At 42.7% G+C, this 15153-nt stretch overlaps 1 protein-coding gene across 1 annotated transcript; it reads left to right on the top strand.

Annotated features, from left to right (window-relative positions):
- Positions 1 to 5238: 5238 nt before the first annotated feature.
- On the top strand, positions 5239 to 7977 carry LOC122349285 (secretory phospholipase A2 receptor-like). The gene is made up of 6 exons (XM_043245268.1): positions 5239 to 5275; positions 5946 to 6016; positions 6093 to 6479; positions 7055 to 7384; positions 7475 to 7569; positions 7650 to 7977. The coding sequence occupies exons 2-6, from the start codon at positions 5980 to 5982 to the stop codon at positions 7722 to 7724; spliced, it is 924 nt and encodes a 307-aa protein (XP_043101203.1). The 5' UTR covers positions 5239 to 5275; positions 5946 to 5979; the 3' UTR covers positions 7725 to 7977.
- Positions 7978 to 15153: the final 7176 nt, after the last annotated feature.

Here is a 15153-nt window from a genome sequence, read left to right on the forward strand (position 1 = left end):
TGACAGGACCAAGACAGGTCCTGCGTGATGTGAACACCCAGGTACGGAAACTGTCCACTCTCTCCACTGGGGTCCCGTCGATCTTGATGGGATGGTAAGAGCGCACCTGCTTCGTGCTGAAGTCCACTATTAACTCCTTTGTTTTGCTGACGTTCAGGAGCAGATTGTTCTCCTGACACCATCTCTCCAGGTTGTTGATCTCCTGAAGGTAGGCCATCTCATCGTTGTTGGAGATCAGGCCCACCACGACAGTGTCGTCAGCAAATTTAATGATGGTGGTGGAGTTTGTAGTGGCCACACAGTCATGTGTGTACAGCGAGTACAGCAGGGGCTCAGAACACAACCCTGAGGGGCTCCAGTGCTGAGAGTGAGGGAGGATGAGGTGTGTTTTCCCATCCGTACGGCTTGTGGTCTGTCAGTTAGGAAGTTGGTGATCCAGTGACGCAGGGATGGGCTGAGTCCCAGGACCTCCAACTTTGAGGTGAGCGTGGAGGGAACTATGGTGTTGAACGCTGAACTATAGTCCACGAACAGCATTTTCACATAGTTCCCTTTCCTAAAATCCAGGTGGCTTGTGGTTGTGTGGAGGAGGTGTGTGATGGCATCCTCCGTGGGCCGGTTTTGGCGGTAGGCAAACTGAAGTGGGTCCAGTGTGTCCGGTAGTGATGCGGTGATGAAGTCTCTGACGAGTCTCTCTAAGCACTTCATCACTACAGACGTCAGAGCTACAGGGCGGTAATCATTTAGGCAAGATGGTTGAGGTTTCTTCGCACAGGAACAATGATGGACTCTTTGAAACATGAGGGGACTATAGACTGCTTCAGGAGAGATTAAATATCTCAGTGAACACCGGTGCTAGCTGGTCAGCACATGCTCTCAGAACCCGACCTGTGATGCCGTCAGGTCCTGCTGCCTTCCTGGTGTTCACTTTCCTGAATGCCCTCCTTACGTCGTGCTCGAAATGGTGAACGCGATTTCCTCTCCGGCTCTCTCGGCGTGCGTGCTGTTAATCATGCGCTAGCGGCGCTAAGCGTGATTAGCGTGATTAGCTGCAGCCTCAAACGAGCATAAAAGGTGTTTAGCTCGTCTGCCAGAGAAGCATCCGCGCTCTCCACTCTGGAGGTTGGCGTTTTATAGTCCGTGATGTTTCTCAGTCCCTGCCAAAGGCTCCTAGAGTCACTGTGTTGAAACTGTGACTCAAGTTTCCTCCGTAGCGCCTCTTTGCCTCCTTTACCGCTTTGCGCCGCGCCACTGACGCAGCCTTGTATTCAGACATATCCCGGTGACTATCCCGTGTTATAGGCTGCGGAGCGGGATCTCAGAGAGTCGCGGATAGTTTTGTCTACCCACGGCTTCTGGTTGGGGAAACGTCCTGATGACGGTTTTCTCTACCGTGTCATCCGCTAGTTTCCGATGAATCCCACCACCGCTTCCGTGAAACTCGTTGGCGTCCTCGGAGCTACACCTGAACATGGCCCAGTCTGCGCGTCATCCAAAGCGTCCTGCAGAGCGGCCACCGAATGGTCAGTCCAGCGTGACACCTCCTCTGTACCGGGCTTCCTGTTTCAGCCTCTGTTTGTAAACAGGCACGAGGAAAATGGCGGCATGGTCCGATTTACAAGCGGTGGGCATGATTTTGCCTTGTAGCTGTCTCTGAAGGGTGTGTAACAGTGATCCAGTGTCCTTTCGGCCCTGGTGGGGCAGGTGATGTGCTGGTGAAAGTTCGGCAGTGCGCGTTTGAGGTTTGCACTGTTAAAATCCCCAGCACAATGAGTGCGGCGTCCGGTGCTGTGACTGGTGTGTTGTGAGGTGGTCGTGTAAATCCCATATTGCAGCGTCCGTGTCCGCTTGAGGTGGAATATAAACGGCGCTGACTATGACCGAGCTGAATTCCCGTGGAAGGTAGAAAGGGCGACATTTGATGGTCAGAAGTTCCAGGTTTGGTGTGCAGGAGCGTGAAAGAGGAACAACGCTCGCGCTGTCGCACCAGCGGTTGTTCACCATCAGACACACTCCACCTCCCGTGTCTTCCCGACTCCATTGTTCTGTCCATGCGGTAAACAGAGAAAACTCGGCCGGTTGTATGGCGTGGTCGGTACCGCTGGGTTCAGCCATGTCTCGGTGAAGCAGAGGAGGTTGCAGTCCCGAATGTCTCTCTGGAACTTGATCCTTGCCCTGAGGTCATCGAGCTTGTTATCCAGAGACTGGACGTTGGCTAACAGGACACTAGGTAGGGGAGCGCGGTGTGAGCGTGCCCTCAACCTGTTCCTGACGCCGGCTCGTTTCCCTCGTGGACGCCGGTGTGGGTCGCGTCCTTTTGTCTTCGTCAGGATCTCGCTCGGCCAACATGGGTCCGGGTTTAAAAACGGCGAAAGTTGGGTGCATTGTACACCAATAGATATAAGAGTGGCTCGATCATATTTAGTGATAGCCATCTTATATAAAGAAAACCGCACAGACTATCCAAAAAACTAATAATTAACAGAAAAACAAAAAGTTTTGCCGGAGCGGTCGTGACGGCAGCCGAACTCAACGGCGCCATCTTGAATTAGTGTAGTGTAGTGCAGTATTGTGTAGTGAAGTGAACTGTGCTCGCACACTTGTTCATTAAATTACAAATAAAAACATCAACTATGATCTTGCATTACAGAATATATTTCAGAGACGTTCTATAATGTGATGCATGTTTAAACTTTACTGCATGACAGAACTTCACTGTACGCTCATAGTGCTCTTTATTCATGATGAAGTGATATAAAGCATGCTCCTCATACTCATGTTGAAGAGTTCAAGAGTGTTTTAGCCTAACAACACCTCATCAGACCGCAGTGTTGTTGTGCTGAAGCTCCTTTTCCACGCTGATTTGACTAGCGCCTGGCGAGCGGGGTGTCTCAGACTCAGACTCATCCATCTGTCAATTTAATGATTTCCATGTCTTTTGCTTCAGTCTAATGGGTTTCAGATCAAGGAGATCCATCAGTGTCATCGGGTTACGAGAGGCTTCACAGAAGGATTTAGGTGATTTACATTTAAGAACAAACGACTGGTCACCTGCTAGCACTATACAGACGGACTGATGAGGAATCCCGTCTATGTTCACCTTCCTCTCAGTCTCTCAAATGGTCCGACCAAAGAGAAAGAGCTCAGAGAAAAGTAGCTCAAAAATTTGAGGCGGATGCCGCTAAACGTGCTTCGTCTTTCAGCAATTCCTGAAATGTTGATGAACCTGATGAACCAAAGAGACGGGAGGACAGATGTTTCATCCCTCGCGCTGTCAAGTCAAGTCAAATGTGAAGACATCTAGGTTTTAAGACGTTACGTCTTGTTTTTATCCAATGAGATGGCTATTCTCGCACTTTTTGTGTTATATTCAAGTACTTGGTGTCCAGCAGGTGAGGTGATGCCCTGCTGAGGTTCATCCCTATCCCCTTGTTAGTGCAGACTTGAGCGAGCAGAGCGCGTGCGGGTCATTATTTAATCGTCACTTCTCAAAGGGTGTGATGTCATTTCCTCTTCATCTTCAGGTGGATGTTCCCATGACAACGGACGCAGCGTGTGTGGGACAACGTGTATGTTTATTTGCCACAGTTATGCTAACAGCAATAAAAAGACATTTATGACATTAAAACGGCGACATCGTGCTGCGTTTGTTGTCATGGGAACATCCCAGAGGAAATGACATCACTGCAGGGCAAATGCATTCCAAAAGACTAAATAATGACCCGGACGTGCTCCGCTCAATCAAGTGTACACTAACTAGGGGATAGGGATGATCACTATGATTCAGAAAAACAATAGCAGTGCTAGATTTGTGACATATTCATATTTTTGTTGCCAGTTATTTGGACAATAATGACTATATGTTGAGTTATTTTTTTAGAGGACAGTAAAATGTACTTCTATACAAGCTGCACATAGACTGCTCTAAAATTGCTCTGAAAATAAAGTTTCATTTGTGCAATATTGTGCCTTAAGATATACTAAAATTAAGATATTAAGATTATAATTTTACTAAAATTATAAAATGTAATTTTAAACTAAAATTAAGATATACTAAAAATATTGCTGCTAAAATGTGAGGAATGAACTCACCTTTACCGGAATTGCAATTTTCACACATAATTGAATTAAATATGACATTTTCACATCGAAACAACAGCCAGTCAGGTTTAATGTTATGAATCTGAAATGAACATCACAAACACCTGCAGATAAATCAAGAGCGTGTGGAGCCTGAACAGACACAGAACAATCTGTAGAAAATAACCCTTAATCGTGATTTCTAATCTTGAATCAGATCTCTTTAGTTTATATGAAAATGAACAATAATTCAGCAAAGTGAATCATAGTGCTGCCATCTAGTGCTCAGCATCACGAAGCACACGACTTCTGCATTAGATTTCTATTCATTTTGAATCACATTCTGCAAAAACGAATGCATGACTGGCTGCGGAACACGTAAAGCATGAAGAAATCATCTACATTGAGTAAACAGAGTCTTAAATTGTAAAAGATTTTATTGTTTGTTCAGTTGAGAAGCGCTGAGGGTCAGTCTGCAGAGGAGAAACATACAGCAAAGCCCTCTGCTCTTACCGTTTTTGAGTTATTAGTAAAACTGTAATTTGTTTTTAATGAATGGATTCTGCAGCTCCTTCAAAAGCAACGTGTAACATCACCGGTGTCTGATGTTAGCATGACCAACAGAAGAGTATAGTACTCTGTTTCCTGAACGCCTGCTTCATTCTCCATCAATGACTGAGTCGGCAGGGATTTTTGCATGATGTGAGAAGCAGGTGCCGGACCTCTCATCATTATACAAATGTGTTCTGACACGTGAAAATGAGGCTGAAAAAAGCCTTCATATACTAAAAAAAAACTCAACTTAACTTAACCACCTTCTGAAGACTACAGACTAGAAACATTCGGTTCAGTGTTTGATTGCTATTTAATGATATAAAATGTATTCATTGCTTGCTAGTGATTTTATATAAAACTGTTATGTTCACTATTACACATCATATCACCAATAACAGCAGAATTCACGTTTGTGATGAAGAAAGGCAAGCCTGATGATTATTTGCATGAGCTGCTTTCATAAAGTTTGCATGAGTTTGAGATCAACATAAACATACCCCACCGATAATAAGAGGAGCGTGTTTCTAAAGTTAGCAGCGGGTTGAAACGAGGTGACAGCCGGCGCTTTGCATGCGCTTAAAGAGGATATTAAAGCTCAGGAAGACCTGAGAGGAGAGAAGAAGAGGAGAAGATCACGCAGGTTTGTGTTGCTTTTTTTATTTGCAACTCATTTTAACCCCGTTGTGTTCAGAATGTACTACTTCTGTGTTTAGGGTCGACTGAAAAAAAAAAAAAAAAAAGGCATATGAATACTAAAAAAATCAGGAAAACTGACAAACCCCTACTGTAACTTGTCAAAAAAACACATTTAATGGATAAAGAAACAGTGAGTATTCTCACAAATAGCAAAGTATAAAAACAAAAAAATGATGATCATATGCACGTGAAAACTGCATGTTATATGCACGTCATAATTAGTCCATTACTCCATAAATAGTCCATTTTTGCCTGTCAGTACCCTTTGTTTTACTATTTATATACACATTTTCATGAGACTGAGACAGAATATTTCTTAGATGATTCAGAAGACGCTTTGAATTTAACATTTCAAGTTTTCATGCAGATCAGAAACTACTAGAAGACAGGATTTCTGTTCTTTGACTAAATCTGCTTGATGTTCATCAAACGGCGTCAAAGGGAATCTGTGGGACCCCAAAACAGCACTATTCTATTTTTAGAAACACGAGAAATGTTCACCTCAGTTTTAGGAACAAAGAAACCATCGAACCAGTATTTTAAGCAGTTTAACAACCAAACCGAAGCCAGTTGACCCGCAACACAACAAGACTTTTTATTAATAATCATAACAGGTTGTTGTTTCAGAATCCAGCGGCTCGTGAGAGAATGGAGAACAAGCTGTGTGCACTCCTCATCGTGATCGGTGGGTTCTTCACACGTTTACTGCATTTGACCCTTATTTGACAGATTTCTCGACCACTATCGGGTGTCTTTTCTAGGTTTTTCCGCCTCGCCGGTCCTTCAGCAGTCGATGAACATGTACTACTTCGTGTCGGAGTTAAAAACATTCACCGAAGCCCAGCTGTACTGCAGAGCGACGCACACGGACCTGGCCGTGATTGAAAACACGGACGATCTGGACACGCTTGGGACCGACCGGGTCACGTACTCGGGCGCCTGGATCGGCCTGACGGAAAGCGGCTTCCTTCACTGGCGCTGGGCTCTGGCAGACGCACGCCTTTATAAAGACGGAGAGACCAAGTACAGAAACTGGGCGCCATTCGAGCCGGACGATGGAGTGAATCAAAACTGCGTCATCATGACTTATAAAGGACTGTTTCAGAACACCAACTGCCTCGATCCCTTCAACTTCATTTGTTATGACGGTGAGAGACGGCCAGAACCGCCATCTTACCACGGCGCTGGGTTTGAGAACGTTTTACTGTTAACAACATATCTTCTTATTTATCGGATGAGCCTAAATGTGAAAAAAAAATCACACACAAAACCCTAATTTTTAAAAAAAAATTTATTGGACACAATTGTGACATGTTCGTATGTTTGTTGCCAGTAATTTGGACAATAATGACTATATGTTGAGTTATTTTTTAGAAGACAGTAAAAAGTCACATCAAAAAACTATTTTATCCAGTTGCTAAGGCAACATCTATGATTTCTGTTGAGAGTTGCAGTATATAAAAATGAACCAAAACTGATTTAAATTTGAATTCATACATATCCAAAATATTAACGAATCAGCTTGAATTAATAATTTTGTTTTTATTTTAATGTTAATTAAAGCTTTAGCCACTTTTAGTAAAGATTCTACATTTATGTATGAGTTAAAGGTCCCATACTGTTTTATTTTAGATGTTGAATATATACCTCACCTTTCAGATGTGACGGTACGGACCCTTTACACTGTATGATATAACTCTCTGTGTTTCTTGCTCTTCTATAGCGAGAGGGTCTGAGCATCGATACGTCTACATCAGCTTCCTCTACATATGGAGAGAAGCCCAGCGCTACTGCAGGCTGTATTACACCGATCTGGTGAGCGTCAGGAACCCAGACGAGAACAATCAGATTATGGACCTGATTCCCACGCTGGGCTTCGCGTACATCGGCCTCTTCATGGACGACTTCGACTGGTCCGACGGGAGCGCGTCGTCCTTCAGGAACTGGGATTTGCTTCAGCCAGATTTCCTCGGGGAATGCGTCGCGGTGATGGACAACAAATTCTGGAAAACGGAGCTCTGCGGAAAGCTGAAGCCCTTTTTCTGCTATGAGAGTAAGTGCTTCACGTGTGCTGAGCTGCTAGCGTACTAGTAGTACCATGTGTAAAAAAAGCATGGAAGACTTTCAGTAATGTTTGTTTCAGGTGCAGCCGGTATAAAGAGACAGATCCTGCGGCTGGAGGTCAAAGCCGCTCTGAATGTCAATGATCCAGGTACGCAGACGTCCATTTTAGCGAAGGTGAGTCACAAACCGGCTCGATTCTGTCGAATGATTGACCGAACGGTGGCGTATCAAACCGGCTGTGTTTTGGTCCTCAGATCCAGCAGAGACTACAGAAACTGGGAGTGACAAACATCACCAGGCTGGAGTGGAGAACGGAAACAAACGGATGACTTTTCAGAAGAGAGTAGAATGAGAAGCAGAATGATGCACTGATACTCAAAACCTGCCTTAGATGAAGCCTAACCCGAAACAACACACTACTAAACCACTACTCAACCACTACTAAACCACTACTCAACCACTACTCAACCACTACTCAACCACTACTAAACCACTACTCAACCACTACTCAACCACTACTAAACCACTACTCAACCACTACTAAACCACTACTAAACCACTACTAAACCACTACTCAACCACTACTCAACCACTACTCAACCACTACTCAAACCACTACTCAACCACTACTAAACCACTACTCAACTCTAACCACTACTCAACCACTACTCAACCACTACTCAACCACTACTAAACCACTACTAAACCACTACTCAACCACTACTCAACCACTACTAAACCACTACTAAACCACTACTCAACCACTACTCAACCACTACTCAACCACTACTCAACCACTACTAAACCACTACTCAACCACTACTCAACCACTACTCAACCACTACTAAACCACTACTCAACCACTACTAAACCACTACTCAACCACTACTCAACCACTACTAAACCACTACTCAACCACTACTCAACCACTACTCAACCACTACTAAACCACTACTAAACCACTACTCAACCACTACTCAACCACTACTAAACCACTACTAAACCACTACTCAACCACTACTCAACCACTACTCAACCACTACTCAACCACTACTCAACCACTACTAAACCACTTCTAAACCACTACTCAACCACTACTCAACCACTACTAAACCACTACTAAACCACCGGACAGCAGATTTACCCAGTAATACAAATGTGTTTTGATTTCTGATGATTCAGTGGTACGTGGTTAAGAACTGAAATAAACATATTTTTATTCACTGAGCTCCAGAAAGTATTGGTGCATCCATGTTTTCTTATATTTCTATATGTATATTTCAGCAAAAAAAAAATTATATTAAAACAATAAAGTACATAAGTCAAGTTCTTGTGTCTTTTTTTACCATCATAGATATAATATAGCTTTTACATTTTTTTTCAGATTTTACTTTAATTTTAGTTAAAGTGCAAGTAATTTTGTGTGTTTGCTATTATTATTATTATTATTATTATTATTATAAACATGCACGGTATTTAACTATCTATATATCAGTTAGGTATTTTATTACTTCTAGTTAAACAAAAATTAGAAATATGGATTTGGCAGCTATTATAAAATATAAAATTTTATTCCAGTTATTAATTATGCAGGACACATACAGGAAGTGTTCCTGACAGAGAGAAAATGAGACAAAAATGAGAAAAAAAGAACAGGTGGGACATTTATCCATGAAGAACTGATTGGTCTCTAAAAGATGGATGGTTTAAAACAAAAAGCCCCAATAAATTGGCATTGTTTTTTTTTTAATGCAGGCTGCGTTCCCTATCGTTGAGCGTTGAGTTCCCTGGAAGAGGAACCCATTTTATACTTGAGGAGTTGTCTGATGTTCTGCTCATCTCCTCCAGAGGGAGCCGCTCGGATCTTCTGCCGCTTGACCTGCACTATGTAAAGTAGATCTGTCTTGTTCCTGAGGATGTTCAGCTGGTTCTGGTGTATTTGAATACGTCTGGAGCTCAAGCGTTAAGGAAAGCAGATGTTCAGGAGTGGTGTGAATCTCCGCGTGCCTCATGACTGGGTCACGACCCAGAGCGCAACGAAAACACAGCCACCTTTCCAAAAACTGACGTTTGATCTGAACACATACATTACAGGCCACCTATGAGTGGATTAAACTTTTTGAATACAACTAAATACAAACACGTACGCAGGGTTAAGCTGTGCTTCTTCTTATTCTGAGAACAAAATCCAGTGAATGTGCGCTCATCTGTTTTCAACACAGCTCTTCTCAAGTCGCTTCAGGTCGTCTTCTCACTCATTAAACTATGAACGGTCCTTCACTGCAAAAAGAGCATTACTGAAACACTGATCAAATTGTACCTTCATGTGCTCTTTAAAAGCATTTTCAGAGGTTTCTCCTTACATTATTGGCTCAGAAGACGTATAACCCGCATACACCCACAGCTGCGTCCCTTAAAAACACTTTCTGATGTTTATTTAGCTCTTTTCAAACTGTTTTTTATAAATAGTTACTATCATATTACAAACGATGATGCAAAAAAACAAACAGAACAAATATAACCAACGAAATTACCATTGCTTTGCTTTTTCAATTTAAATCTATTTAATAGAAGAAATGAAGTAAGACATAATACATCAGTCGAATATTCAAATGTTTGTGCTCAAACACACTCTGCAGCAGTCAGGATGAGCCTGAATCCACGAATCGATAGTTTTTTATAGTAGTAACGGTTTGCAACAAATCATTTTAAAGCATTTAAGTAAGTTTCCCCAGTACTAGAGGTGTAACGATCGGCGGTTTTCTAAAGCGTTCGTCCCTATCCCCTTGATAGTAGAGTCTTGCAGGTCATTATTTAGTCTAAATTTCCAGGACACAGGCCAAGCACACGTCTACTAGCATTTGCGTACGACAATAACTTCCGAAAAGTCAGTAACGAATTACATTTTGCATGATCTGAAATAAAACTCTACCAATCTCAAATGCATTTACACAAATACAGCTGACCTGAAGAAACACATTTCTTATGTTTTCCAATGTCCGATCAAATGTAAATGTGTTCCTTAAATGCAAATCCATATATGTAAATGCATATAAAGTTAATTTATGTAAAGTTTATTTTAGAAGTTTTTTTTTTAAATAATGGATTTTCTGAATAAATGTATAAAAAAAAAATTAAATAAATATTGTAAATATTTCCACATGAAACATGAGCGCATGATGAAGCGCTAAATCACACCTGAAGGAGGAACTACAAAAAAAACAATAAAGGACACACTTTACATATCTGCCTTCTTAACCCAATGAACCCATGTAAAGAGCACAAGATCTGGAAGCTGAGAATCATTCTGATAACTCAGCATCACTGAACTCATCAGTTTAACAGGTTAGTGTTATTTCATTCATAAGGGGTGAACAGATATAACAGTAGTTCTGCAGTACTTTAACATCGTAATGTAGTAAACTCATGATGTTGGTATTTATGTATCATATGTATGTTTTGTTTATCTGCTGGTTTGATTTCTCTGTTGTTGTAGTAGTTAAACTTGCCGGTTCCGTTTTATATCAAGTGTCCCTAATATCTGTGGACTTATAGTAACTATATGTGTACGCAGCATGCAACCATAGTGTACAGAAACATTGGCACATAGTATCTACAGCTATAATGTTTGTGTAAATTGTAACAAATTTAACAACCCACTGAATAGTAATTTTACTGTAAGTACACTGGTATTATACCAACTCCAGATCCAGCTCCATCTCCAACTGTTCCAGTTACTCTCAAACATATTGCTGTTACCAAATCTATGTCCTGTTACACATTTGTATTTACACGCATCATTCTAAGAGTGGTTACGTGTGTATAGTTGCAGAAATGACAGCTGTAGATAAACATATACCGATGTGTACTTTACAATGTGGTTACATACTAAATACACATCCAGTTACTATGTAAGCACGCAGATATTAGGGACACTTCTGAAGTTGGACTGACGTGCGATTTTACAGCATTCGTTTCTTTACATTTTCATAATTTGGTTGCACAACAAAAAAATAAAAACAACAAACAGATGTTGTAGAAACTGAAAATATACACAGGTCCTTATACAAATGCGATTATTGAAAAACAAATAAATAATCTTGTCAATTTTCTTTACATGTATTTTTTCCAGAGACAAAAACCAAAGTGATGGACCAAATTTTGCTTCGTCTGCTCTTTCTTTCAGGTAAAACATTATTTGTAAAACAATGTACTAAAATTTAAAAAAAAATGACAGTAAAATATCTAACAATATTAAAAGAAATTGCATACTCTCGCTGCACAAAACAAAAAAATCTGTCCAGACATGGTCTGTGACAGAGCTGCCTCATGGCGCTTGACGGTGGCATCGTGCTGAGCCACCACCTAGTAGATCCTTGGTGGAGGTCTCTGCTGGGTCCGTAAAGTGGCTTGTTTATTCTGTCAGATCCAGGGCTTAAGCATGGGTCTCTACCACTGTTACACAGAGAAGTGTTAGACCTGAATGCGAGACACAAAACAAAAAGACAAAAAGATGTCCAAACAGGCAAAATAATCTCTCTCATGTCCTGTGACAAAGATTTGAAGAAAAAGAAATATTCAAGAGAACTTACGGACCTGTCTCCCAACGCAAACAGGTCCTAGGTGACAAGCCAGACAAAGAGCGGTCCACCTTAGGACCCGGCCGGGCTCAGCCCGAAACAGCGAAGTGGGGCCATCCTCCCGTGGGCCCACCACCTGCAGGAGGGACCGTAAGGGGCCGGTGCCTTGTGGTTTGGCGGCAGTCGAAGGCGAGGACCTCGGCAACCCAACCCCTGGATACAGAATCTAGTTTCAGGGACATGGAAAGTCACCTCTCTGGGGGGGGAAGGAGCCTGAGTTGTTGCGGGAGGTAGAGAGATACCGGCTAGAGATAGTCGGGCTCACTTCCACACACAGCTTGGGCTCTGGAACCCATCTCCTTGAAAGGGGCTGGACTCATCACTACTCTGGTGTTGCCTGCAGTGAGAGGCTTGCTCATAGCCCCCCAGCTTAGCCGCCATGTGTTGTAGTTTACCCCGGTGGACGAGAGGGTCGCCTCCCTGCAACGCCAGGTTGGGGGGAGGTCTCTCACTGTCATTTGTGCTTACGGGCGCCGAATGGCAGTGCAGAGTACCCGGCCTTCTTGGAGTCCCTGGGAGGGGTGCTGGAAAGTGCTCCAACCGGGGACTCTATTGTCCTGCTGGGGTACTTCAACGCTCATGTTGGTGATGCTAGTGACACCTGAAGGGGCAGGAACGCCCCCCCGATCTAAACCAGAGTGGTGTTCTGTCTATAACAAACTGTCCATAACGAACACCATGTTCAAGCATAAGGGTGTCCACCAGTACACGTGGCATCAGGACACCCTAGGGTCGACTTTGTGGTTATATCATCTGATCTCCGGCCGCATGTGTTGGACACTCGAGTGAAGAGAGGGGGCAGAGCTGTCAACTGATCACCACCTGGTGGTGAGTTGGATCCATTGGCAGGGAAGGAGGCTAGACAGACCTGGCAAGCCCAAACGTACCGTGAGGGTCTGTTGGGAACGTTTGGCAGAGACCCTGTCAGGAGATCTTTAACTCTCGCCTCCAGCAGAACTATGACCGGATCCCGAGGGAGGCTGGAGACATTGAGTCCGAGTGGACTATGTTCTCTACCTCTTTGGTCGACGCAGCTGTCCGGAGCTGTGGCCATAAAATCTCCAGTGCATGTCGTGGCGGCAACCCCCGAACCCGATGGTGGACACCGGAAGTAAGGGATGCCGTCAACCTGAAGAAGGAGTCCTATCAGGCCTGGTTGGCTTGTGGGACTCCTGAGGCAGCTGACAGGTACCGTGGGCCAAGCGGACCGCTGCCCGAGTGGTTGTGCAGGCAAAACCTGGGTCTGGGAGGAGTTCGGGAGGTCATGTAAAAGGACTATCGGACGGCCTCAAAGAGGTTCTGGCAAACCGTCCGACGCCTCAGAAAAGGGAAGCAGTGCCCTGCCAACACCTTATACAGTGCTGGTGCCTGCTAACCTCGACTGGGGATATTGTCGGGCGGTGGAAGGAATACTTTTGAGGATTTCCTCAATCCCGCCAACGCGTCTTCCATTGAGGGAGCAGAGGCAAGGGACCCGGGGGGGACTCGACCATCACCCTGGCTGAGGTCACTGAGGTTGTTGAGAAGCTCCTCGATGGCAAGGCACCCAGGGTGGATGAGATCCGCCCAGAGTACCTAAGGTCTCTGGATGTTGTGGGGTTGTCTTGACTAGTCAGGACTGGGACTAATAAACCTAATTTTAAATTTAAATGTGTGCACTTTGATTGTTGAAGAACAATATTAAAATGAATCCTTATTTAGTCTTATTAAATATAGTTTTAACTAAAATATAGTCTAAATATTTAAATCAGTATGTTCTCCATAATTTGACCAATGATTTATGAAAGAAATACTATAGTGACTGTAAATTCTTCTCAAGACTGTAAATTCATAGTCACCTGACAAGCTCTTCTCCAAAAACGAGCAACACTAAACAACACGAAACACTAAGTCTCAAAATAAAAACAAGATGCATGAGACAAATAAAGCCAGCTAATTTAACACTCTAAACTTTAAAAAGGAAAGATAATAAAACGACTGTGCTCTCTTGCAGGATTGCTGTCTTTAACTCTTTGTGTACAACCAGAGTATATACTGATCAGCAACTCTATAACATGGAGTGCTGCACAGAATTACTGCAGGACAAACCATTTTGACCTGGCCACGGTTCAGAGTAACGAAAACTGGACACGTCTGCAAGAAGCAGCAAGTGAACAGTCCTTTTCTGGCTATGCCTGGGTCGGACTGTACAACGACATCAACAGCTGGCACTGGTCCTACAATAACGAGAGTGTGGTGTTCAAGTCCTGGGCTGTAGGTCAGCCAGATAACTATGGACTAGGAGAGGAGTGTGTTCTGACATATAATAATGGAGAGTGGCGTGATTTCCCCTGCACCGACTTAACATATTTTGTGTGTTACATTGGTAAGAATCACATACAATCACTATTTATGATGCTCATTAATTCAGATTAAAGACGCTAATGCAATTATTTTGGGGGGTGAATATCTTATTATATCTTATTATAGATATTAAGATTAATATATTATAGATAAGTTTCATTTTATCGTTTATTGTTTGTTGTGTTTTGAAGGTGCGTAGGCATATATAAAATCCTTTATATATATATATATATATATATATATATATATATATATATATATATATATATATATATATATATATACTGATATCTCTGGGTTGAAAGCAGAATTGAACGAACTTTCCAATGACAAGAATTGCTTTGAAATGCTTTGTAAATGAATTTCAAAACACACTGGTCTATCATCAAGAAACTGGGCACTCTTGTGTACTCAAAATGTCAAGACAGTTCCACCTTGTGGTCAAAATTTATAATGAGATTTCAAATAATGCTAATGTAATTAGTTACATTCTTTGATAGATGCTGAGAACATCGATACCAGTTACGCAATATTAATGTATGTTGGAAACCTCCATTTTCAAACATTCTCAGACTGTTGGTCCAATTTTCAACAAATTAGACCAACCATCTTCTGCATCTTTTGCTGCTGCTCTAGTATAGCGTTCCTCCTCTGATGTCAGGTGGACGGCTTGAGCGAAATATCCTCAGCCATGCCCTTCTGTTAGTTTGCTATGAGTAAGAGATAAAAGGCGGAGTGCTAAATAAAAACCCCACCCTCTATTCAATACTTGGTG

Source organism: Puntigrus tetrazona, chromosome 7, assembly GCF_018831695.1.
Source record: "Puntigrus tetrazona isolate hp1 chromosome 7, ASM1883169v1, whole genome shotgun sequence".
NCBI lineage: Eukaryota > Metazoa > Chordata > Actinopteri > Cypriniformes > Cyprinidae > Puntigrus > Puntigrus tetrazona.

Bases quoted from the DNA above. Each gene is read 5' to 3' on its own strand.
- LOC122349285 (XM_043245268.1), top strand. From the start codon at position 5,980: ATGGAGAACAAGCTGTGTGCACTCCTCATCGTGATCG. The intron at 6,017-6,092 runs GTGGGTTCTTCA...TGTCTTTTCTAG, and splicing joins TGCACTCCTCATCGTGATCG to GTTTTTCCGCCTCGCCGGTC. The intron at 7,385-7,474 runs GTAAGTGCTTCA...TGTTTGTTTCAG, and splicing joins GCCCTTTTTCTGCTATGAGA to GTGCAGCCGGTATAAAGAGA.